At 37.9% G+C, this 24,148-nt stretch overlaps 1 protein-coding gene across 2 annotated transcripts in view; it reads right to left on the reverse strand.

Annotated features, from left to right (window-relative positions):
- ADAMTSL1 (ADAMTS like 1) overlaps nt 1–24,148 on the reverse strand; it is an 882,329-nt gene that overhangs the window by 279,335 nt on the left and 578,846 nt on the right. For both annotated transcript variants that reach the window (XM_028150731.2, XM_008145030.3), the window contains one exon: nt 22,382–22,618. In XM_028150731.2, the coding sequence (XP_028006532.2) occupies nt 22,382–22,618 (237 nt within the window). The remainder of the gene's footprint in view (nt 1–22,381; nt 22,619–24,148) is intronic.

A 24,148-nucleotide genomic window follows, 5' to 3' on the forward strand; every position in this document is an offset into this window, starting at 1 on the left:
AAAAAAGCTGTGGGACATTTACAATGGAATACTATGAATCTGTAAAGAAGAGGAATCTCTTATCCTTTGGGACAGCACGGATGAACCTAGAGACTATTATGCTAAGTGAAATAAACCAGTCTTAAAAAGACAAAAATCACATGATCTCTCTTATTTGTGGAATCTAATGAACAAAATGAATTGACCAACAAAATAAGATCCGAAGCATGGAGGCATGGAACAGAGTGACATACCTCGATGTGGGGTTGGGGACAGGAGAAGGAGAAGAGATAAACCGAAGAACGTATATACTTACATGCATAGCCCATGGATGTGAGCAATAGGGTGGTGAAGACCTGAGGGGGTGGGTGGGGGCTGGGAGGAGGGGTTTAAAAGGGTGGGGGAGAAATGGGATACATCTGTAATTCTATCAACAATAAAACTATGGATATTTTTTTAAAAGTAAAAGAAAAACATTTGGAAAGCATGTGAACAGAATATTTTCACATTAGTTTTTATTTGAGAAACACATAATACCAAAAAGCAGGGAAACTGGCAGCTTTAGCTCCAAAAAAATTGTTCAAGGTTAGAGGGTTGATACAAATACACCACGAGGATCATGGGAAGAGTTACATGAGAAACTCGCATCCTTGAACGTGTTATTCTGGCTCCAGCCTGAACCCAAAGCAGTCTACCCACTTCTGTCCAAATTCCCTACAGTGAGGGCAGAGTCCACTGCCGAACACAAGCATGCGTCGCTTCGCAGTGTGTATACTGTCAAGGCTGCATCGCTGGACCAAGCACTTTTTGATAGGTCCGCAAGTGACAACTTCTTTTGCAATGGGATTAGAACTTTGTTTTAGACGTAACTGCTTTCTCAACTAGAATGCTAGCCACTGGCTCTAATTAGATAATAAGGAAAGAAAGGCTCTATTTTGTAAATGGCCATTTAAATTGCAGATGCGGATTCAGCTTGCCAAACATGTACTTGCAGTCAGGAATCGGCACTCGAATACCAGGCTGCCACTCTCTGAAACACCTCATTGGTATGCAAAGAGGCACAGCTATACTTTTCTTTCTTTCCTGCACACAGCATCTCACTATTTTCAAGGCTCTTCTCTGAGGCTGGCAGCAGCAGAGGGAGAAAGAGTAAGGAAGAATACAGGCTAAAGGAACTCACGCCCAAACATTTGCAAGTTGCTGAAGAGGTTTCAGCATCACAATCTCCATCACAATGAGCAAGTCCTTTACTCAACACCCTTCCTGTGAATGGTATTGTACTAGCTGTTAAAGGGCAAAAGACTGAAGAAGTCACAGCCAGGCTCTAGCGGGCTTTATAACCTAGAAGTATGGCTGTAAGAGTAGGAGGCAGAGCTGGTGGGAAAGAAAGAGGGTGCAGCTGCTGGGAAAAATTGTATAGAGAGTCCTCAAAAAATTAAAGAAAGGATTACCATAAGATCCAGCAATTCCAGGTCTGACTGTAACCCTAAAGGGAGCGAATGCAGGGACATGAACAGGTATTTGTAGGCCCATGTTCATAGCAGCATTATTCACAATAGGCAACCCAAGTGTCCATCAGCAGATGAATAAATAAAATATGCTACATACTGTTACATTAAACAGGAGGTCATTAGACTGATGTGGCTCTAATGCCATAGTGGTCTACATAAACAAACAAAATCTAAGCCTGTAAATGCCTCAAGGTTACAAAATCAAAACATTAAGGACAACCAATCGCAAACAGCCAACTAGGCTTTATGCTATTGCCAATCAAATAATTTTCTTTCCTTGCTTCTGCACTTTAAATAAGTCCTTCTCCTGGCTCCTGTCAGTGGAGTGCTCCTAACCATTGCATTTTATTTATTTATTTACAATATATAAAATAAATATATTACCAGATTGTAGATACAAGATAATTAGCCATGTACATGCAATAAACAAGAATATTTCAAGAAAAATGATTTTAAGCATAATATTATATGCAATAAACATTAATATTTCAAGGAAAAAAGATTTTAACTATAATAATATTACCAAAACTGTACTAACATAGTATAATATCACAAAAGTTGTAGGAAATATTAAAAATCTTCAAATAACAGGATTACTTCTATTATATTCTAAAATATTTTTCTTTTTTTTTCTTTTTTTAAATATTTTTTCTTTCTTTCTCTGGCTCTATTTTTAACCATTGCATTTTTTTTTAAATTTCTTTATTGATTAAGGTATCACATATTTGTTCTCATCCCCCCATTCCCATCCCACACCCCTCCCCACGCATGACCCCACTCCCCTGTTGTCCTTAACCACTGGTTAGGCTCATATGGATGCACACAAGTCCTTTGGGTGATCTCTCCCCTTTACCCCCACCCTCAACCATTGCATTTTGATACTGCTCATTTCTAGTTGACAAGTGCTCAAATTTGTCTTAAAATTTGTAATATGCCTCAGTTTATCTTTTAACCTTTTGCACTCGGATGTCGAGTGTGACTCGACATGGTTAGCATTAGAATAAAGGAATCGAAAAAAAAGCAAGCGAGTGCAAAGGGTTATTAATAGTTCATACAATGTAAAATTATTCAGGCTTTAAAAAGGAATGGAATTCTGGTGCATAATACAACAGGCATAGATCTTATGCTAAATGAAATAAATGAGCCACAAAGGACAATTATTGCACGATTCAAATTATATAAGATACCTAGGATAGTCAAATTCATAGATACAGAAAGTAGAAAGATAGTTACCAGGGGCTGAGAGAAGGCAGGAATTGGGCGTTATTTCTTAATGGGTATGGCGTTTCCATTTAGGAAGATGCAAAAGTTCTGGAGATGAATGATGGTAATGCTTACACATCCATATCTATGTACTTAATGCCAATGAACTGTATACCTAAAAGTGGTTAAAATGCTAAATTTCATGTTATGTATATTTTATTACAATAAAAAATAGGAGGGAGTAAAGCAACAAATACAAACAATTTACACATAGATGAAACTGGAAAAAGAAATACGTAAGTAAACATATGCTCTGATTTTTATTATAGTTACATCATCACTCTACTTACCAGTTGTTCCTATGGCCTCCTTCTATTTGGACGTGGACAAAGTGCTCTGGAGATGAATATGAATGATGGCAATGCTTACACATCCCATTCTTCCATTGAGCAAGCATTAAAAGTGTTATAACGATACTGCATTGTATAGTGTAGTGTAGTATAGAATAGCGTAGTGTAGCGTAGCACAGCACAGCACAGCATAGCACAGCAGAGTAGAACAGCTTTGGAGCCAGATGGGTCTGAATTTGAATACAAGCTCTGTTACTTATTAGCTGAGTGACCTTGTCCCTGTTACCACATCTCTCATTGCCTTGGTTTTTTCTTCTGTAACAGAGTATGAAGCATACCTCCCAATGTTATGAGATTCATTGTGAGAATGCAAATGTTCTTAGAGTTTACTAATGGGAACAGCTACTACTACTCTAATTATAACAACAAATACAACTGTGCAAGTTGAAGAAATGCAGAAGGAAAGGAAGTGGATGCTAATATATGTTTTTAAAAATTGTTCTCTGCTGTTCTTCAAAACTCAAAAGTGGAATTCCTATTTTTCATAAAAAATTATTATTCATTATTTAAATAACTTAATTGCCTTCTCCGAAGTTGCCCACTGATGTTGGTAAGAGAGGAAAATGAGGTTACTCAGAGAGTAGGTATCAAAAATTCAGCGAGAATTCACCATCACAAACACATTGGTTGTGCCCTCAGTCGGCCTTCCTGCCACGTCTCAATGTCTGAACTACTTATCTCCATGTATCACACACCTCTCAATGAAGAAGAAAAGTCTTGACAGACTAGATATAATAACAGATTATCTATAGGAACATACTCCTTTATCAATATGAACAACTGAGAATTGTCTGTCTCTATTTGCTTGAATGGGAGAATGAAAGGGTCTTATGGAGTAGATTTGGGGTACAGATGGGGCTGATTTCTCATCAGCCTGGGGAGGGGTGATGGAAGAGGTGAGATGTGAGCTGTCAATTAAAGAATGGCAGCAATACTTTGGAACAATAAAGGCAGGCTGCCAAGTCACCCCAAATCGGAAGCAGACTAGAAGGCTGGCCTGGGGCTTGAATCCAGGTGGGTCCTCATTTTAGAACTGGTACTGTGCTTGCAAACCAGAAACTGATTCCTTACAGCCCCACAAAAATCTTGCTGGAATCCATTAAGACATTGTTTGAACCCTAGTGAACTTTTGGCTGAAGAAGAGAGGAGGCTCATGTTTGCAGCAGAAGGTTCATCTTGTCCTAGTACAAAAAGATTTTAGTATGAACCAAGACAGAGGTTTTCCATGGCTTGTCTATCAGTATTAACTTCTGAGCATTTCCAGGCCATTGGATTCACCCACCAAAGGATGAAAGATGCTGCTCCCTGTCCAGGGAACAGAAGAACCACTCAAGATGTAAGCACTTTCTCATAGACAACAGGCAGAATCACCTCCATTTATTAACCAGGAAGACAATTCCTACGCCTGAGCCCATACTGCCCTGGCCTTGCTACAATTATTAATAATCATAAAGATGTTAGAACTTTAATGCAACTTGCAAAACATTGCCATGATGAATTATTTCCTATTACAGAAAGAGATCTGGGATATTTCTCAGACTGAATCTCTAAAGAACTGAAATTCTGGACTTTTAGAAGTCCTAAATGCCTCTGTCAAATAATTTTGCTGTATTTCATGGAAGCGACATACACTGAATAAAATCTATTTTTAGGTGGACTGAAGGCCTGATTTAGAAATAAACATACAAGAAAATAAAAAAAAATTTGCAAACCTGTCACCATATTCATAGCCATGCATAGCAGCCCTAAGAAGTCCCCAGGGGCCATGACTGTGTCAGTTGATCCATTCCCTGGCCAAGGCTAATAGGCTCAATAGTAGAGACACTTAAACTTGGCCAGATTGTCTCCCCTGGGATTTGAAAACTGACTGGAGACTGAGATAAACAGAATATGGTTGGAGCAAAGTTCTTTTCTGGAGACCTAGGCTCATCTGTAGCTGAGGACCTCAAAGCCGCCCTAGTTCCTATGCCTTCCGAAGCCTGGTCCATTAGTTTGTTCCTTGATTCCAGTCACCCAATAAGTGTTTTCTAAACAAATAGCTGAGGTTCCTATTATTGGTCCCTATCCTTTCAATAATCTCCCCTTTTGAATTGAGTGTATTTCTATTGCTTGCAACCACAAGAATCTTAACAGAGTAGGGCACATGTATTTTGCCAGGAGGAGAAGTGATTTTTCTACCCTAAAACTACATGTATAGAAAAAAATTGTATTATTTTATTATTATTTGTATTATTTTGTTATTATTTGTATTTCCAGCATTTTTAAAAGGAGATGGCAAAACCCAAAGGAGTTAGTTTAAGGTTTTGAGAAATCTGGAAGAAAAGAAACAGAAGTGAAAGAGGTAATGCCACGGGAAACCAACACTAAGTCTACAATAGTCTGGATTTGAAAAGCAGTAGGCTTGAAAGATGGCACAAGGCTGGGCTCGAGGGAAAGAAAGATTACATAAGTAAGAGATGTAATTTCAAGAATAAGAACTTCACTTTTTCCTTTTATTATAACCACCTGCACAGATTAAGATTTTATATTTACAGAGCTTAAGATTTACAAAAATTGGAGTGGTTACTCCTAGCCTGATATTTATTCAGCTGTTCTTTTAGAAGCCTTTTATGTGGCGTCCAATTGATTTAGAACAAATTTTCAGGTGAGTTCCTTTCCCCCAGAAACGTGGCTATATGATCAGCACCCAGAGCAGGTCTTTAGCCAGAGGATAAGACAGAGTAGGAGCAGCCTCACCAATGATAACCAGGCTTTGCCTTTCTCCTCTTCCTGAGAGAAACTGAGACACCAATGGCTAATAGGGCCCCTAGTTCTTGCATACTTGGATTATTACAGGCCTAACATTCAGGGAGGGTTTTTGTGGGAGGGATATCTGATTCTGAGAGGCAGTATGATAAAATGAAAAGCATAGGCTTTAGAATCAGACAGGTCTGGAGTTCAATTCCTAACTCAGCCACTCACAAGATATAATACTGGCAAACAAACTGAACGTTTGGGGTTGTAGATGAGATCCCTGTGAGGTTTAAAAGGTATATCAAGTGCCTGTCATGGTTAATATTCAATATATGAGGTGGGTTATTTTATTATTCTTATCATTACCGTGATGATAACTTTCTCCTTCCCCTGAGAAATACCTAGCCTACACATCCTTTGGGGAAGGGTCAGAAATGCGAATAGCTACAGAGTCCAGGCTGTGTAGGTAACGATGTAGGTTTGTAAGTGTTCACACCGTCTCAAGGCCACAGCGACTATTCAGCTCTATCAAATGATTGCTGTGCTGAAGTGCAGACCAAATATTGCAGATCTGATTTTTTAAAAGGATATGTCATAAATCTGAATTGTTACTAGAAATACTATTTTTAAATACTAGCAACTAACTCAAAATTTTACAAAAGCACACACTATGTGTACAGAACAAACGTTGTCAGTGGGATGTATTTATTTAGCTGGTTGGTTGCGAGTTTGCAACCTCTGCTTTAGAGCCATGAAAGTCATCTGGGGAGAAAGCTAAAAAACGACTCTGAATTACAGAGAGAAACCTGAAGACTAGTTGGGGAAACCATAGGAGGCTAGACCTACGTGGCCTTAATGAAGACATTCTACATATACGTTGCCTAAGAGGGTATGTGTTAAATGAGCATAAACATATTTCTCTGGACTAAAGCAAAAGCCCGTGTACGAAAAGACTCGGTGCTCCTCTATGCTACCCCTTCCAAACATCCTGGCTTCAGCACCCACCACATGTGGCTACAGCTGACCCACGACACACCACGGGGAAGGGAAATGCAGGGGCCAAAAGAGCTGCCCCTGTTTCATCACTGAGGGTGTCTTCGCCTTAACTAGCCAGATTATATCCTTTACCCAAGCCAAGTAAGTGCTTGTTACCCCCATTCAAGAAAAGGGAAGCCTGGCTGGCATGACTCAGTGGTTGAGTGTTAACCTATGAACCAGCAGGTCACGGTTTGATTCCCAGTCAGGGCACATGCCCAGGTTGCGGGCTCGATCCCCAGTGTGGGGCATGTAGGAGGCAGCCAATCTATGATTCTCTCTCATCAATGCTGTTTCTATCTCTCTCTCCCTCTCCCTTTCTCCCTGAAATCAATAATAATTTTTTTTAAAAAGTAGCCGAAACCGGTTTGGCTCAGTGGACAGAGTGTCGGTCTGCAGACTGAAAGGTCCCAGGTTCAATTCAGGTAAAGGGCATGTACCTTGGTTGCGGGCACATCCCCAGTGGGGGGTGTGCAGGAGGCAGCTGGTCGATGTTTCTCTCTCATCGATGTTTCTAACTCTTTATCCCTCTCCCTTCCTCTCTGTAAAAAATCAATAAAATATATTTAAAAAAAAAAGTAAAGAGAAAATACACCCGAGCTAGATCACATAAAAATCAAGAGTGGAAATGGCTGCATAGACATCATATCATGTAGCTCAATAAAAGACCATTGTGTAGATGGATGAATAAACAAATGAACATATCTATCTGTCAATCAACAGCAGTACTGAGCTTTCTGCCTGAGGAGCTGAGAGTCACCCAATGGGAAGAATTTCTCCCCACCAGGAGAACCTAGAGGACAGATAGGAAGACAGCAGTCAAGTACAGTTGAGAACTAGAAAAACAAAACACTGGCTATGTTCTTTCATTTTAACATGTTTGGCTACTTATTCCTCAGCTTCCAGATGCCCTTCCCTTTTCTGTGAAATATTTGTTTGTTTCTTTAAATCACCTGTCTCTACTAGCAAAGAAACTAAACTGGTACTTGAGCGCAGGTATGCACCTAGTGCACGTGGGCTAGCCAGCCACCGGCTCCTGCCACTGTGTGATCACTACTGCTTGCAGGTGCAGCAGGTCTGCGCTTGGCATTTCTGCAGGAATGGAAATGGTGTACATTGTTTCTTAGAATGTTTGTTGTTGGCAAGGTTCTTCACTTGTATTTTCTTGTATAGGACACCTATTTTTAATGGAATGCTCTGTGATAATTTAGCCTCAAAGGAGGAGAATCTAGCTCAAGGACTAAAATGTACTTAGTAATGGTGAAAGAGACCAACAAAATGAACAAATAATCCAAATCAAGAAAAAATAACTTAAACTCCTCTTAAAGGTTCTTAAAAACACACATACAAAAAGCATCTGCACTTAGTACACATTAAAGAGCACGGGACTTGGCGCCGCAAGAGCTGAATTTGTGTCTTCTTGGCTTTTCGACTTGCTAGTGAGAGACCTTGAATAACTGCTCCTAGGTTTAGGGTCTTCAGAAATAGAATGAGGAGACTCAGCTGGTGATCTCCGAGGTCCCTTCAAAACCATTATTTTGTGACTAGAGGTCCGGTGCATGAAATTTGTGCACATGTAGGGTCCCTAGGCCTGGCTGGTGATCAGGGCCAATCTGTGGGGTGACCGGTGGGGCAATCGGGGGGGCCCCCGCTGGCACCCGCCTTGGTCGGCTAGTGCTGCCCGCTGGCCGGCCCCGCCTCCTACTGCCTGGTGCTGCTGGTCACCTCCCTCTGTGGGGTGACTGGCGGGGTGATGGGGGGGGTGCTGCTGGCACCCACCTTGGCTGGCCTGGGGGCAGCTCCTTCATTAAGCATCTGCCCCCTGGTGGTCAGTGCGCATCATAGCAACGGGTCGTTCTGCAGGTCATTCCGCCATTCAGTCGATTTGCATATTAGGCTTTTATTATATAGGATTAGCTTTGAAAGAGGTTCAAAGTATCTCCAGAGGCCTCTGAATTTGTCTTGGCATCTCTGTTCTATTAACCACACGGATCAATGCTTGCTTTTCTCTCTAGATGTCTCAGGTTCTTAAGTGTTTTCTTGGATCACAAGTAGTGAACCCACAGCAAAAACACTTTGTTCCTTCTTGATTTGAGCTCCTCAGGGGAGTCTAACCAAAAGGCAATAGAAAGGACAGGTGGGGTTTATTATACTAATTTTAGGTGCTTGGTAGATTTTCTTGATGCTGGCAAGAGGCCCTTCCTCAGCGGGTTCCAGGAGAGAATTTGGCAACCATGAAATGTATTAGAACGTGGGTAAAATTATGTTCATGGCTCAAAATCTGGAAGGTACCTGATGCTTTAAATTGTTTTTATTAAATTTTTGACAATGAAAGTAGCTATATTTAAAATGATCATCCCTTAGAAATATGCCAATCAGCCAATGTATAATTACTTACTAATTGTTTTTCATTTTTGGATTTGATTTTTAACATGTTAAAATAATTATATGAAGTGACTTAAGATACCCAATTTGAAAAAGGCTTTCTCAATTCTACTTTATCATGTTAATTAAACAATTTTATTTTTAAACCTAAAGCAAAGTTTCAAATCTTTCATATTTCTGATACATTTAAACCTTTCATTTTAAGTTTCTGGGAAGACTAGCATTTTATGGCCCCAAACTTGATAACCACATTAATTATGGAGTGAGTTGAACTAATTAGAAATATGTCTGAAATATCATCTAATTTAACCATGGAACATCCTGAAGGAGTAAACCAGTGGTAGGCAAACTCATTAGTCAACAGAGCCAAATATCAACAGTACGATTGAAATTTCTTTTGAGAGCCAAATCTTTTAAACTTAAACTTCTTCTAACGCCACTTCTTCAAAATAGACTCGCCCAGGCTGTGGTATTTTGTGGAAGAGCCACACTCAAGGGGCCAAAGAGCCGCATGTGGCTCGCGAGCTGCAGTTTGCCGACCACTGGAGTAAACCATTTCCAGATCCATTTGAATATATACAGTTAGGAAAGCAACTACATCACACTGGAATACTGATTGATACTTATGGCCTTTGGAAACCTTGCATTTTGCTAGTTTAATCCAACCTTCAGCAATGAGAGTTCATCCAGAGAATCTGGTTGATATAGTGAGCAAACCAACAGCTATCTTGATGGAGAAGGTTCTGGGTAGATCTGCACCACCTCCTAAGCCAAGTAAGTCAAGAACTACAAATTGGTAGTCACACAATAGTCCCAGGGATGTGAAGTACAGCATAGGGAATATAGTCAATAATATTGGAATAACTATGTATGGTGCCAGGTGGGTACTTAAAATATTTGGCAACCACTTTGTAAAGAATGTGCTTGTCTAATCACAATGCTGTACACCTGAAACTAATGCAATATAATATTGAATGTAATCTTTAATTGAAAAATAAAATTTAAAAAAAACACACACACACACGAGTGGATGGAAAGAGATCCCAACTTCTAAATTATTTCTGGCCTAGTATTGTAAAACAACAACAACAAAAATTAAACTCACATAAATGGACTTTGTTTCATAGCCTGAAGGAAATGAGAACAAGGCCCAAATAGATGAAACAATTAAAAAGATATTTAGGATGAGTAATTTAAGTGATTTAGAGAGAGATCAGTCATTAAGAGATAAAAAGTCAACAGAGAGATTTATTAATTCGTTGATTCATGCATGCAACAGTCTTAATACACAACTCAACATAAAGAAACTAAAGATGAGTAAAATATGGTCTCTGCCAGTAAGGACATCTCAATCTACTGGGCTAGATGGTCATGAAAATGAACATAAGACAAAGGAAACCAGAGAAAAATAGGTGCAAGAGATGGAATTGAATATTAGTTCCCGTGGGGAGTCTCACTGAAAAGCTGTGCCTTTGGGGGAAGAGGGAGACCTGAGGGCTGGACAGGAAAGCCTTCCAACTTCCCCAGAACCAAACCACAGTGTCGTCCTATCGGCTTCAACTGAGTCCTGTACTTAGGGTTGCATTCCTAGTGTTTAGCATAATGTCTCGCAATAAATGCTCAATAAATATCTGTTGAATGAATGAACCTACAGTACTTAATCTCTATAAACCTCCCTTTCCTCCTCTAAAAAAGTGATAACAATCCCAAATGGATTAATGTGAGGATTAAAGGAGACAACATATGTAAAATGCTTACCTAGTACAGTGCCTGGCACACAAGTGCTCAATAAAGATCAGATATTATTATTAGGCATTATTACCTCTATTTTTTACAGATTAAAAAAATGAGGCTTAAAGAACCCAACAGTCCATGATCACACAGTAAGTTTAGAAGTCAGACTTCAAACAGAATCCAAAACTCAAGCTCTTTCTCCATCTCGTGCTGCTGCTGATTATATGGAGTGACTTGAGTTTGAGCCCCATCGCACTAAGACTGTAGGCTTCTTGAAGACAGGGAACATGACAGTTACTTTCATATCCTTATAGAGCCCAATTCCGTACCACATGGCAGCCCTATTTTAAAAATTGACTGAAACTATCTGGGCTTCAAATATCTCAAATATAAAATGGTAAGATTAAATTGCAATATTTCAAATTCCCTTTTCTGTTTTAAAACCGTCTTCTGTGAAATCACGCAATGAATGAAGTGCAGAGTTAATATATAAGGTGGCTAAATAAATAATGCTTTGTTGAGCATTTACTATACTTGGGAAAAGACCTCTCAAACTCACACTTACTTTCCTTAAACAAAAAGAAAAGGAGAGATGTTCAATTTCCCGCCTGATAGCACTATCCATCCATTCAGCATATATTCATTAAAGATCTATTGTGTGCTGGTTTCCAATCACTTTTAATCATACAAATACTTAGGGTCAGAAATGACTTCTTAGAACGTAATAAATGAAGGGGACACTCAACTAGACTAATGGGTTAGTCACATCAACTTCGTCAAAGAGTGAGATCAGGCCACTCTCAGGGCTAACACAGTCTTTAATTTAGTCCACAGACTCTGTACTTCATTTAAAAGACAACTTTCTTGAAATAAAATTCACATGTCATACAATATATGCATTTAAAGTATACAATTCAATGGTTTTAGTAGATTCAACTTCATGAATTATTTCAACAGCACTCTTTTGACCTCAATAAATATGATAAGTCACCAACCCTCTTACTATCTTCTCATAACATGGGCCCTGACAACTTCTCTCTCTTCACTTCCTTTCTTCAGTTTCAGGAACTAAATGGGTTTTTTCAGCTTTCTCTTTCTCTGAATATTTTTGATCCCAGGTTTTAGTTAAACTGGCCTATGATTTACCACAGTCAAACTTTCTCCCACTGTGACTCCTACACACTACTAATATATATATTTATATATGAAAATATAAATATATAAATGTTTGTACTATATGCAAATAAACAGGGATGCATGCTATTGTGGGTTGAATTGTGTCTCCCAAAAAGGTATGTTGAAGTTCTAACCCACCGTACCTGTGAATGTGATCTCATTTGGAAAGAGGGTCTTTGCAGACATAATCAAGTTAAGATGAGGTTTTACTTAGTTAGGTTGGGCTCCAATGCAATACCTCTGTTTTCTTATAAGAAGAGAAAAGAGAGACACTGGCAGGAAAGTGTCATGTAAAGACATAGCGATGCAGACACAGAGGGAAGTTGGCCAAGTGAAGATGAAGTAGAGACTTGATACTTCCAACTGGAAGCTAAAACGAGGCAAAGAAAGTGCTTAGCGAGAGTCCCAGAGGAAGCACGGCTCTGGAGACACACTGATTTTGTCCATGTGACCCCCAGAATGTGCGAGAATACATGTCTGTTGTTTTAAGCCATCCCACATGTAAAGAAATGTGGGTTTTCTTTACCCTGAACCAAAAGAAGGTGACTGGAATGATTCAAGCAGGTAAGACATAAGGTAAATCTGCATTTTAGAAAAAACACCCTGTTTACAGTGAAGAGAATACAGCATAGTGACTACAGTGTGTACTTGATTGATTAGGGTGAGGAAATGTAGGTTAGGGAAGATAGTATACTTTCCTTTATACTTGTCAGATATCCCCTCAGAGGTTAAGTTCTGAGAGGGAAGGGACTGTGCATTTTTCTGTTCACTCTTGTATTTTAAGAATCTAGTACACTGCTAATCCCTAAGTAACTATTTGTTAACTAAATGAATGAATGAATTCATTCCTAATAAAGGTATCATTCCTGACGGAAGAGATCTTATTCTACTTCGTATCCTCAGTACCCATCACAGAGCAGATTGTTGAGAGAATAAACAATGTTTAGAACCTAATTTGCCAAAATTCAACTGTACTTCATTTCATCTTTACAGTATCAGGCAAAGAGGGAAAAAGAAAGACTGTGCATTAAATTTTTTAAGCAACACAGGCTTCCATGTGGACTTAGATTACAAAACACAGGAGGAAAAATGGCCAACTCCTTGTTTCTGACATCACCACCTTTAGAATAACTGGTAGACATTTGATACTAGTGACTTAGGTCACAGACAGAGATGGAGAAATAATCATTCCATTCAATTCCTTTCAAACGACTCACCACAGAAATTATTAAAAATGGAAAGACCTTCTTTGTTAAAAGTATGGTTCATTTTAATGTTTCCACAGTACTAACATCAAAACTCCATGATCCAATTTATTGCTTATTACTTTATTGTATTATTCATTTAAAAACAATATTACATAATTACTTGAAAGGAATTCTCTTTTTCCTTTTTTGAAATGTCTTATTTTCTGAAATAGCAATAAGTAATATTACAAATATGCAGATTCATTACAAAACAGCTGGTTTATAATTTTACTTGGTCTTTTTCATCAATGTATATTAGCTATCAATTGATGAGTTTCATTAATTATAAAAATAAAACACACTATTCTGTATTTGGCTTCAAAGTAATCTCAAAATTACTTTTAACAGCAGCACATGTTCTATCTATAAATTTATGCTTTTCTCTCTCTCTCCATATATATATATAAGACAGAAACCAGCTTTGTGCTTTACAACAAATATAAATGGGGCAATTTGTATAATGAAAATAAATGAATAGCAGCAGTACTAATAGAGCTGATCCTACTTGTGATGGCTCATTAACTCTACAGGATGCAATTCTCCTCTGGATCAGGGGTTAATAATGATACATCATGGAGCTATTAGCAAAGGAAGGTTTCAATAGGAAATTAACAGAAGGTCTGTTCATTCATTGAGAAGCCAATATACACTTTTGAATGTATAACCACATTAAACCATCACTCAAAAAGGCCATAAAGAGGAACAGTCAAAGAAAAGAAGTAATTTGGGTACTACTACTATTACTACAAGCTAGTATTTATCAAGCTCATAGTAAGCACTTTAATGCATTTGGTTACCTTAACCCTCACAAGAATCCTCAGGTAGTTACAAATATTCACCGTATTTTGAAGACGAGGAGACTGATGCCTAGGACCTTGCTCAAAGTCACCTATCAATGAGTGGTAGTGCTTAGTTCCAAACAGGTAGTGTGGCTATAGAGCCTTTGCTCCTAACTGTGCATATTGCCTTCCTCGCTCTACCTTGTCTCCAACCTTCCCTACTCTAGAAAAATAATGAGCAAATAAAAATCCCAGTGTTTTAGTCTGAGTTGCTAGTGCTGGGGAGAGAAACCAATACAACAATCCTCTGGGGACAATGATCCGATCCCAAGAGGGAGGGAAAGGAGAGACGATGGTTTGAAAAGATATATTCACTCAACCTATTGTTTTTATATGTAAATGACAGAGTTAAAGCTGGGCAAAATTTTGTCCCATGGGCGCTGCTGAAGAAATAATGTAGGGGCAGAGTTAAAAAGTGTCGATGAACATTGGCATCCTCTGACCTTGAGTCTGCCGTTAACTAGCTGCAAGGTCTGGGAAAATGGCACAACCTGGTACAGCAATATTTCCTGTGGCTGGACTAGATGATCTCAAAGGTAGTGCTTTCCAAATGCTGCGAAACACGATTAGTGACAATTTCTGTGCTCTGGGGGAAAAAGTAAATAAGTACAGAGTAGCAACTTTCTCATTAGGCAGACTATATCCAATGTAAAGGATTGTTCTTTATGCTGAAATCAGGCTCTCACTACTTTCTTGTCAACATTTCAATAACAAAATGATGATGGTGAAAGTACTTGGTAGAGGTCTTTTTATTTTCCAATGTCCTTACTTAGCAGAATAAGTTGGTAACTTTATCTCATTCTATAAACTTTTTTGAATTGTTACAGGGTTATGAAATCCCACACTGGGAACCACTACTTTAATATATTTTGGAACTCAAAATGTTCAGGCCTTTCTTATATGTGCACAACACTTTACAGTTTTTTTAAGCATTTGCATATGATTATCTCTTTTGCTGTTTTATAGTTTATGAGACAGTCTCATTTTTCAGAGATTGAAAAACAGAATTTAGGAAGGTTAAGTAACTTGGTCAAGATGACAGATTATTAGAAGAGCAGACAGATTCCAATCTGTGTCATTTGGCTTTAAACCCTGTCTGCCTTTCAATCTGTAAGTGGTTCATAAATCGGGCCATACAGAAGGGTCATAAGGTGAGTGTTCTAAAAACACAGAACTAATGAATCTGATTTCTGGGGGATGGGGTGAAGTTTTAACAGTTCTCCAAGTGGTATGCAGACGTGTTTGGGGACCACTACTCAACACCAAACACTACTCTGTCCACCCAGCCTCAGTAGGAGGACATACAGAACTGGGTGTCTCTGGGCAAGTCCTATAATCTGTCTGAGCCTCAGTTCTCCATCTCTGAGATGAGGATAATGCTGCCTAATCAGTAGAGTTGTAAGTATTAGAAAAAATATTTGAGGAGGTCCCAGATATGGTAGTCACTCAAAATTGGAAGCTATTTGTCCCAAAAAACAAAAGTCCAGGACCAGACAGCTTCAATAGTGAATTCTACCAATCATTTAAAGGAGAATTAATACCAATCCTTCTCCAACTCTTCCAAAAAACAGGCAAGGGAACACTTCCAAACTCATTTTACAAGGCGAGATTACCCTGATACCCAAACCAGACAAAAATGCCACAAAAAAAGAAAATTACAGGCCAATACGTCTGATGAACATAGATGAAAAGATGGTCAGTGAAATAATAAACTGAATTTAACAATACAATTAAAAGGATCATACGTCATGATCAAGTGGGATTTATTACAGGGATGCAGAGATGGTTCAGCAACCACAAATCAATCAATGTGATACACCACATTAACAAAATGAAAGATAAAAATCATGTGAGCATCACAATAGATGCAGAAAAAGCATTTACAAAATTCAACATTCATTTATTATAAAAATGCTCAACTAAGTGGGTAAAGAAGAAATATACCTCAACATAAATAAAGGTCATAGATGACAAGCCCACAGCTAATGTCATACTTAATGGTGAAAAGCTGAAAGCATTTCCTCTAAGATCAGGAAATAGACATGCACATTCTTGCCACGTTTATTCAACATATTATTGGAAGTCCTAGCTAGAGGAATTAAGCAAGAAAAAGAAATAAAAATGTATCCATATCTAAAAGAAAGAAGGAAAACTATCACTATTTGCCAATGACATATTATATATTGAAAATTCTAAAGACTCCAGCAAAAACTGTTAGAACTAATAAATGAATCCAGTAAAGTTGCAGAATACAAAATTAATATAGAAAAATCTATACACTAATAACAAACTACCAGAAAGAAATATTAAGAAAACAATCCCATTTACAACTGCATCAAAAAGAATAAAATACCTAGAAAAAAATATACCTAAGGAGGTGAAAATCCTGTACACTGGAAACTATAAGACCTTACTCAAAATACTTAAAGATGGAACAAATTAATGGGAAAGATATTCTGTGCTCATAGATTGAAAGAATTAATATTGTTAAAATGTCCATACTACCTAAAGTGATCTGTGGATTCAATACAATCCCTATCAAAATTACAATAGAAGTTTTCTCAAAAATAGAACAAACAAGCTTAAAATTCGTATGGAACCAGAAAAGACCGTGAATAGCCAAAGCAATATTGAGAGAGAAGAACAAACCTTGAGGCAGCATATTCCCTGATTTCAAACTATATTACCAAGCAATAATAATACAAAGTATGATACTGGCATAAAAACAGACACATAGATCAATGGAACAGAATAGAGAGCCCAGAAATAAACCCTCATAAATACAGCCAACTAATTTACAACAGAAGAGGCAAGAATATATAATGTGGAGAGGACAGTCTCTTCAATAAATGGGGTTGGGAAAACTGGACAGCCATATGCAAAAGAATGAAACTGGACTGTGTCTTACACCATATACAAAAAAACCCTCAAAATGGATGAAAGACTTGAATGTAAGACCTAAAACCATAAAACTAGAAGAAAACATAGGGGAAAAGCTCATTGACATTGGTCTTGGTGATGATATTTTGGATTTGACACCAAAATCAAAGGCAATAAAAGCAAAAATAAACTAGCGGGGCTATTTCAAACTAAAAAGAGTCTTCACAGCAAAGGAAACCATCAACAAAATGAAAAGGCAACCTACAGAATGGGAGACAGTATTTTCAAATCATATATTTGATTAAGGTAAATATTCAAAATATATCAAGAATTCATACAAATCAATAGCAAAGAAAACAAACAATATGATTGAAAAATGAGCAGAGGAGTTGCACAGACATTTTTCCAAAGAAAACATGCAAATGGCAAACATGTACATGAAAATGTGCTCAACACAAGAAGTATTGGCAAAGATGTGGAGCAAAGGGAACCTTTATGCACTATTTGTGGAATGTAAATTGATGCAACCACTTTGGAAAACAGTATGGAGGTTGCTAGAGGTGGGTGGGGTGGGGCAAAAATGGGTAAAGGTGGTCAAAAGGTACAAACTTCTACTTATAAAATAAGTAAATTCTGGGGATGTAATGTATAGCATGGTGATTATAGCTAACAATACTTGATCACATTTTAAAAGTTGCTCAGAGAGTAGATCTTAAAGTTCTCATCACAAGAAAAACAAATGTGTAACTATGTGTGGTGATGAATTACCTAGATTTATTGTGGTGATCATTTTGCAACATGTACATTTATTGAATCATTATGTTGTACATCTGAAACTAATATAATGTTACTAGAGGCGAGGTGCACGAATTTGTGCACGGGTGGGGTCCCTCGGCCTGGCCACGATTGGCGCAGATTTGGGCCGTCTTGCCCACTCCCAATCGGCTGGACACCAGCAGCAAGCTAACCTACCAGTCGTAGTGTGTGCCCCTTGGTGGTCAGTGCACGTCATAGCAACTGGTTGAGTGGTTGACCATTTGGTCGGACCCTTAGCCTATTACGCTTTTACTATATAGGATATGTCAATAAAAACAAAATGGGAGGTATTTTACTGTCTAGAATGATTTTCTGAATAAGAATAAGGTATAAATTATAAATAGTAATGATTCTTTAATGTTCCTGAAGCACATTCACAACAAATATAAGTAATACACTCATTCATGACCCTGGATATCTCTTTGCCTCAATTTCTTCTGCTGTGAAATAGCTATATCTGTTCACTGCTAAAGTGTCAAAAAGGCTAAGATTCCAAAGTTTTGGTTGTGTTAAAAGCCCAATCTTGAAAAAGTGGTTCTCAGTTGAGTATTAAACAGGTATAATTGAAATAATTGGTGCTTATAAATGACAAATATCTATAATTATGCTGTCATTTTCTATCAATGTCAGACTATGTCCAAAGCTAAATGCTTGCTTCTTTACAGTTTATAATTTATATCTGCTTAGCCTCAAAAAAAAATTGAAACAATATTCAAATGAAGAAATGTAAGATATCAAATGCCCCTGAAGTAATTACTAACACTCAGGAATATCTGCCTCCAGATTTTGTTCTATGTGTAGTTACACAAACACATGTGATTTATTTATTTGTTTGTTTCTTTATTTATTAACACATGTATTTTACCATGGTATTCTTCAAGTACTACTATCAAATGTCAACAGGTCAACTGTCTTCCATATTTATTATACTCTTACAAAGAATCCCAACAAACAAACAAACAAACAAACAGCCTGGTATAATTTTCCCATAAGCTTCATCTGTGCTAATTTATGAGTGTGTTCAATCACTTACTGTTTATAAAAGAAAAACTGTGTTATATACTCCTTCAAAAATGTCTAAGGCAAGTTACAAAAAATTATAAGACTAAAATAAAACCAGAAAGAGAAAAAATGGGGTAGAAATGGAAGAGATGGAAAAATAGGGCGGGTAAATGAATTTTTCAGGGAACTAGGAAAAGCTGTTTATAAAACTGCATATTTAAGTCAGCATTAAGATTTTTGACTGTTTAAAAATATGAAAACATGGCTTTTTCTTAATAATTCTTACCAAAGACTGAACATACTAATTACCAATAAACAGATAACATTTAAATAAAGGACGTTTTTAAATTCTTTTGAGGTAGCAGTATTCTACCTCAAAATTCTACCTTTATTCCACAGTCATCTTGCTGTTTTCTATTCCTTTCTTTGTTTTATAGAATTCAAGCAGGTTTTAATAATGAAAACACAAGACTATTATGGTAATGGGAGCAAGGATTAAAAATTGCGTCCGTTATCAATTTATATCAGTTGTAGTTTTTGATCCCCTGAGCATGATTGATTTTATGTATTGCTTTGTACCCTCCACCCTAGTTATAATCAAAATGAAAACGCCTTCCTGGCCTGAGACTTAGTTTCCTCTCTGCTCCTGCTGTCACTGCCCTGGCTGAGGTTCTTGCTTGCCTTCACCTTGGCTGCTCAGAGCATCCTTTTCAGCTGCTCACTTTGCCTCCAGGGCCTTCCCTTTCAAGTATCCAATAAATGCAACTATATTAATTTTTCTAAAGCTGAGCTTCGATTATGTCTTTTCTCTACTAGCACTCTTTCCTGCCCGCTCACTTTATGAGAGTCCTGTGTGTATCCTCGATTTCCTCCCCAACTCTCTTCTCGCGGTGTACCTGGGGACACCCTGTTCCCTAGCCAAGAGACTTGTTAGTGACTAAATGAAATCTGTGTTTTTCATCGCCATTCATCGCCTCTAATAAGACAAATGAAGACAATAATAATAACTGAACATGATTACTATGTATGTCACAATTCTTTACAGATATTATATAGTTTACATTCTCCTCTAAATCTAACAAGTCACACTCATAAGAATCTAAGTTAAGGAGGTATGCTTATATTTATAACTAAAAGTCCAGCACTATCATTTCATATTTACTATATATAAAATTTATTCTTTTTGCTGCTGATATAAGATTTCCTTTCAGTTGCCAAGGTAAACGAGGCCAGCTGGCAGGATTAGACTAGGGGAAAGACATACCACGTTGAACTCCCAGGCAAACAGAAACAAATGAAACCTAGTTTACTGACCTGTCTTGTTTATTTTGGTTCATTCGTCAGCATAATATAGCACAAACAACTTTAAAGTAGATATCAGGAGACCTGGAGTTTAGTCCCATTTCTGCCATGCCCAACTATGTAACTTTCAGAATATCATACAACTTTTCTGGTCCTCATTTTTTCATTTACAAAATTGGAATCTGTCTTGCTTTATTCAAACAATATACATGCATAAGGAATTATTACTATTTTATTTGCCATTCCCTACAACATAGCTCCTTTTCTATATGCTTTTCAATTCTCTATTATTCCCAAAGCTTTTATGGACCCCACTAGAGGCCTGGTGGGGGTGTGTGTGTCCCTCAGCCCAGCCTATACCCTCTCCAATCTGGGACCCCTCGAGGGATGTCCCCATTTAGGCCTGATCCCGGTAGGCCCGATCCCATAGGATTGGGCCTAAATGGGCAGTCGGACATCCCTTTCACAATCTAGGACTGCTGGCTCCCAACTACTCGCCTGCCTGCCTTCCTGATTGCCCCTAACTGCTTCTGCCTGCCAGCCTGATCACCCCCTAACCACTCCCCTGCCAGCCTGACTGATGCCTAACTGCTCCCCTGCCAGCCTGATTGTCCCCAACTTTCCTCCTCTGCTGGCCTGGTCACCCCTAACTGCCCTCCTCTGCAGGCTTGATCGCCCCCAACTGCCCTTCCCCTGCTGGCCTGATCGCCCACAACTGCCCTCCCTTGCAGACCTGGTCCCTCCCAACTGCCCTCCCCTGCTGGCCATCTTGTGTCCACATGGGGGCAGCCATCTTGTGTGTTGGAGTGATGGTCAATTTGCATATCACTCTTCTATTAGATAGGATAATTTCATTTCAATAACATTGAGAATTCTAGAGAAGGAAGCAAACACCAAATATAAGAAATGATGTTCAAATATATTGCCTTTTAGATTAGATAAACTTATAGGCCTTTCTTAGCTTTAAAATAGTAAGATTCTATATTCAAATTTATATCTTAATTTTACATATTTCTTGTATATAAGGAAAACTTCAGATATATAAACAACACCCCCATCTCCTGAGAAGTGTTTAGACATGCCAACATGTCCCTGTCTCAGGATTCTAGACCTCACGAAGGTTTAGACTGTCTGTTTCCCTCCCATGGACATGATACCTTGCAGGCCACCCCACATCTCTTGTAGTCATTCACATTACAGTCATTCCTTTTGTATCTGAATATAGATTTAAGTTTTAAATAAACTTGTGAATTTGAAACAACAAATGAGTAAGACATATTTTATGTTAATTCTTGTATTGCTAGTTGTGATATTAGAGATTCTGAAGAGAGAAAAATCCCACCCATGTCTTCCTGGGAGGGAGAGATAAAGGTTCTCAAAATGTCTACGTTGTAAGATATGAAATCGTATAGTGAAGTATATAGAGCACACAGGACAATACAGCAACTGCTTTGTCCAAAAGTAGGGTGGTCATCCTAACCCGAAGAGTCGACTTTAAAATCAGGATGGCAATCATACTAACTCTCCTTCATCTGCCTAACTCCCCTCCCAAAGTAGACATTGATTCATTGATACCAGAAATCAAACTTCTTTGCCGTCTTGTTTTACAGATTTACCTGGCTGACATCTGACCTAGCTGACACTGCCAAGTTCTTCAGGACAGTTTGCCTGAATTTTCCACAAAGCTACAGTTACAATAAAGGAACAAGGTTTTCTACATTTTGGAGATTATAGAGTCCACTTCATCTGCGTGATTCTGAAGCTCTAAGTAAATGAAAATAGATGCCTCCAAATACACATACATGAAACATATTTTAGGAACAACCAAAGTAGAGGCAATTTCAGAGTCTAGTCCAAAAATGATATACAATACTCAAGAACTTCTATTCTTCCATATTCAAGTGAGACTCAAGGAAAGAAAAAAAAAATTCTAGCCTACGTTTCCCGAACACAAAATACACTGGTAGTTTTAACTGAAGTTAAACCTCAATTTTCAAATCTGTCATTCTTTATAAAGGCAATAAAAAGCAGCGCTGAGTGATCCAGATAGCAGGGCGATAGAAAAGGTATTTACACGAAGACACTAAAACCCTCTGGAAAAAACAGAATGAAAAGAAGCCAGTACTTACTTGGCATAAACCATTGATGCACATATCCAGAGTGTCTGTGTAGCAACGAGTCCCATCTAAGACCTTAGGTGCGAGTTCAACAACCAGGTCTGTGCCTTTGGCCTGGCACTTGAGTGAACATGGGTTGTCAGGGTCGTTAGACACAGGAAGCCACTCATAAAACTCGCCGTGGTGCTTGACATCATTATGAGCTGAGCATTGCTGAGCTCGGAAATCACCTGCTTCTGGTGGGCAGTCCTGGAGAAGAAAGTGGAGAGGGACAAATACAGGCTGAGAAGGGTACACATGTGGTCTTTCAAGGTCTTAGAAAACAAAGCAAATATTCTGGTCATATCATCCAAGAGGTCATATGATCATTTGGCCCTAAAAACGTGTAGATTTGAGAAAGCAATCAGCTTGAAGTATATTTTCTGACTGAAGTTAAATGGGAAAGAAGCCAGCTTGAAATAGATATGATTGATATTAGTTGGGAAAGTAACCACCTTGAAATACATTTTTGGAAAGATGTTTAGTGGTCCCATGGATTCCTCCACCTTACAACATCATTTTTATTTCCTTATAACTTAGGTAGAACTTAGTAAAATCAGAGAGTTAGCTGAACACATCTCTTGATATTAAGAGCTATGACAATATTTTAGCCCCCAAACAGCAAAAAGTTATGATAATTTCACTCAAAAATTTTTGTGGGGTTGTTCATGAGTTTTTTCCTAAAACTTAGGGTACACAGTATCTAGAGTTAAACATGGCGGACAAAAAAAGCGAAACTAGCATGTATACATGGATTTCTTTAGCTTAAGGCAGCATGGCAGAGTGGAAAGGTCAGATGGCCTCTTCTGATGGGAGTGTGGCTGCACAGCGTGGGTCTCACTGAGCCTAGGTTTTCTTATGTTCAGAGCAGAGGCAACAATAGCACTCAGTTCTCAAGGTCATTCATTGTGAGCATTTCATGAGCTCATGTTGGCCACATACTGGCACAAGGAAGATAGTACATGGTAGTTAATACTATTTAATGAAGCCACTGAAGAGAAAGAATTAAAGAATGAGATTTTCTGAATTTGAGTATTAAATAATGTTGGCAAAGACCAGAGGAAAACAAGAATGTTTCAATGTACACTTTATAAAGGGCATTTTAAAATGTAAAACTATAGCAATCACTATTATCTAGTAAATGATAAACTTGAAAGCAACTATGATTTAACTTTAAGGCAAATGTTGGCTATCTCTTGTACAGGATTTTTGATAGCTCCATTTTTTCACCATGTGTTCCGATTAGGATGAACTACACAGACTATCCATCTGTGGAAAGGCTTTTATCCCAGTTTGTATCTGAAATACAGAATGAGCATGTGCTCTTTATCATTTTTGAGAGTTCTCTTATACAAGTTTTTTTTTTTCTGTGAAAAACTCTTTACATTTAAATAAGCATTCTGAGATTAGCATTAATCTATAAAATGGAATTTTTTATACTTTAAGACATTTTAGTGGTATTTAAATAGCATATAAGGCTGTAATATTTGGGGAAGTATAATTTTTTTTTGACAAGATGGGGCATAACAAAAATAGATCAAAATATAATATAAACTCTCAAAGGCATATTATTGCTAGTATTACATATGTTCTCAGAGTTAATACATAGTACTAAAGAAGAAGAAGAATTTCTAAAACATAGATATAGAAACAGATATAGGTAGATATAGATATAGGTACCCAACAAGGCATATGTGATTTTGAATACTGCCTGAAAAAGTAAAATTAAAATTCATCACT

Source organism: Eptesicus fuscus, chromosome 15 (genome assembly GCF_027574615.1).
Source record: "Eptesicus fuscus isolate TK198812 chromosome 15, DD_ASM_mEF_20220401, whole genome shotgun sequence".
NCBI lineage: Eukaryota > Metazoa > Chordata > Mammalia > Chiroptera > Vespertilionidae > Eptesicus > Eptesicus fuscus.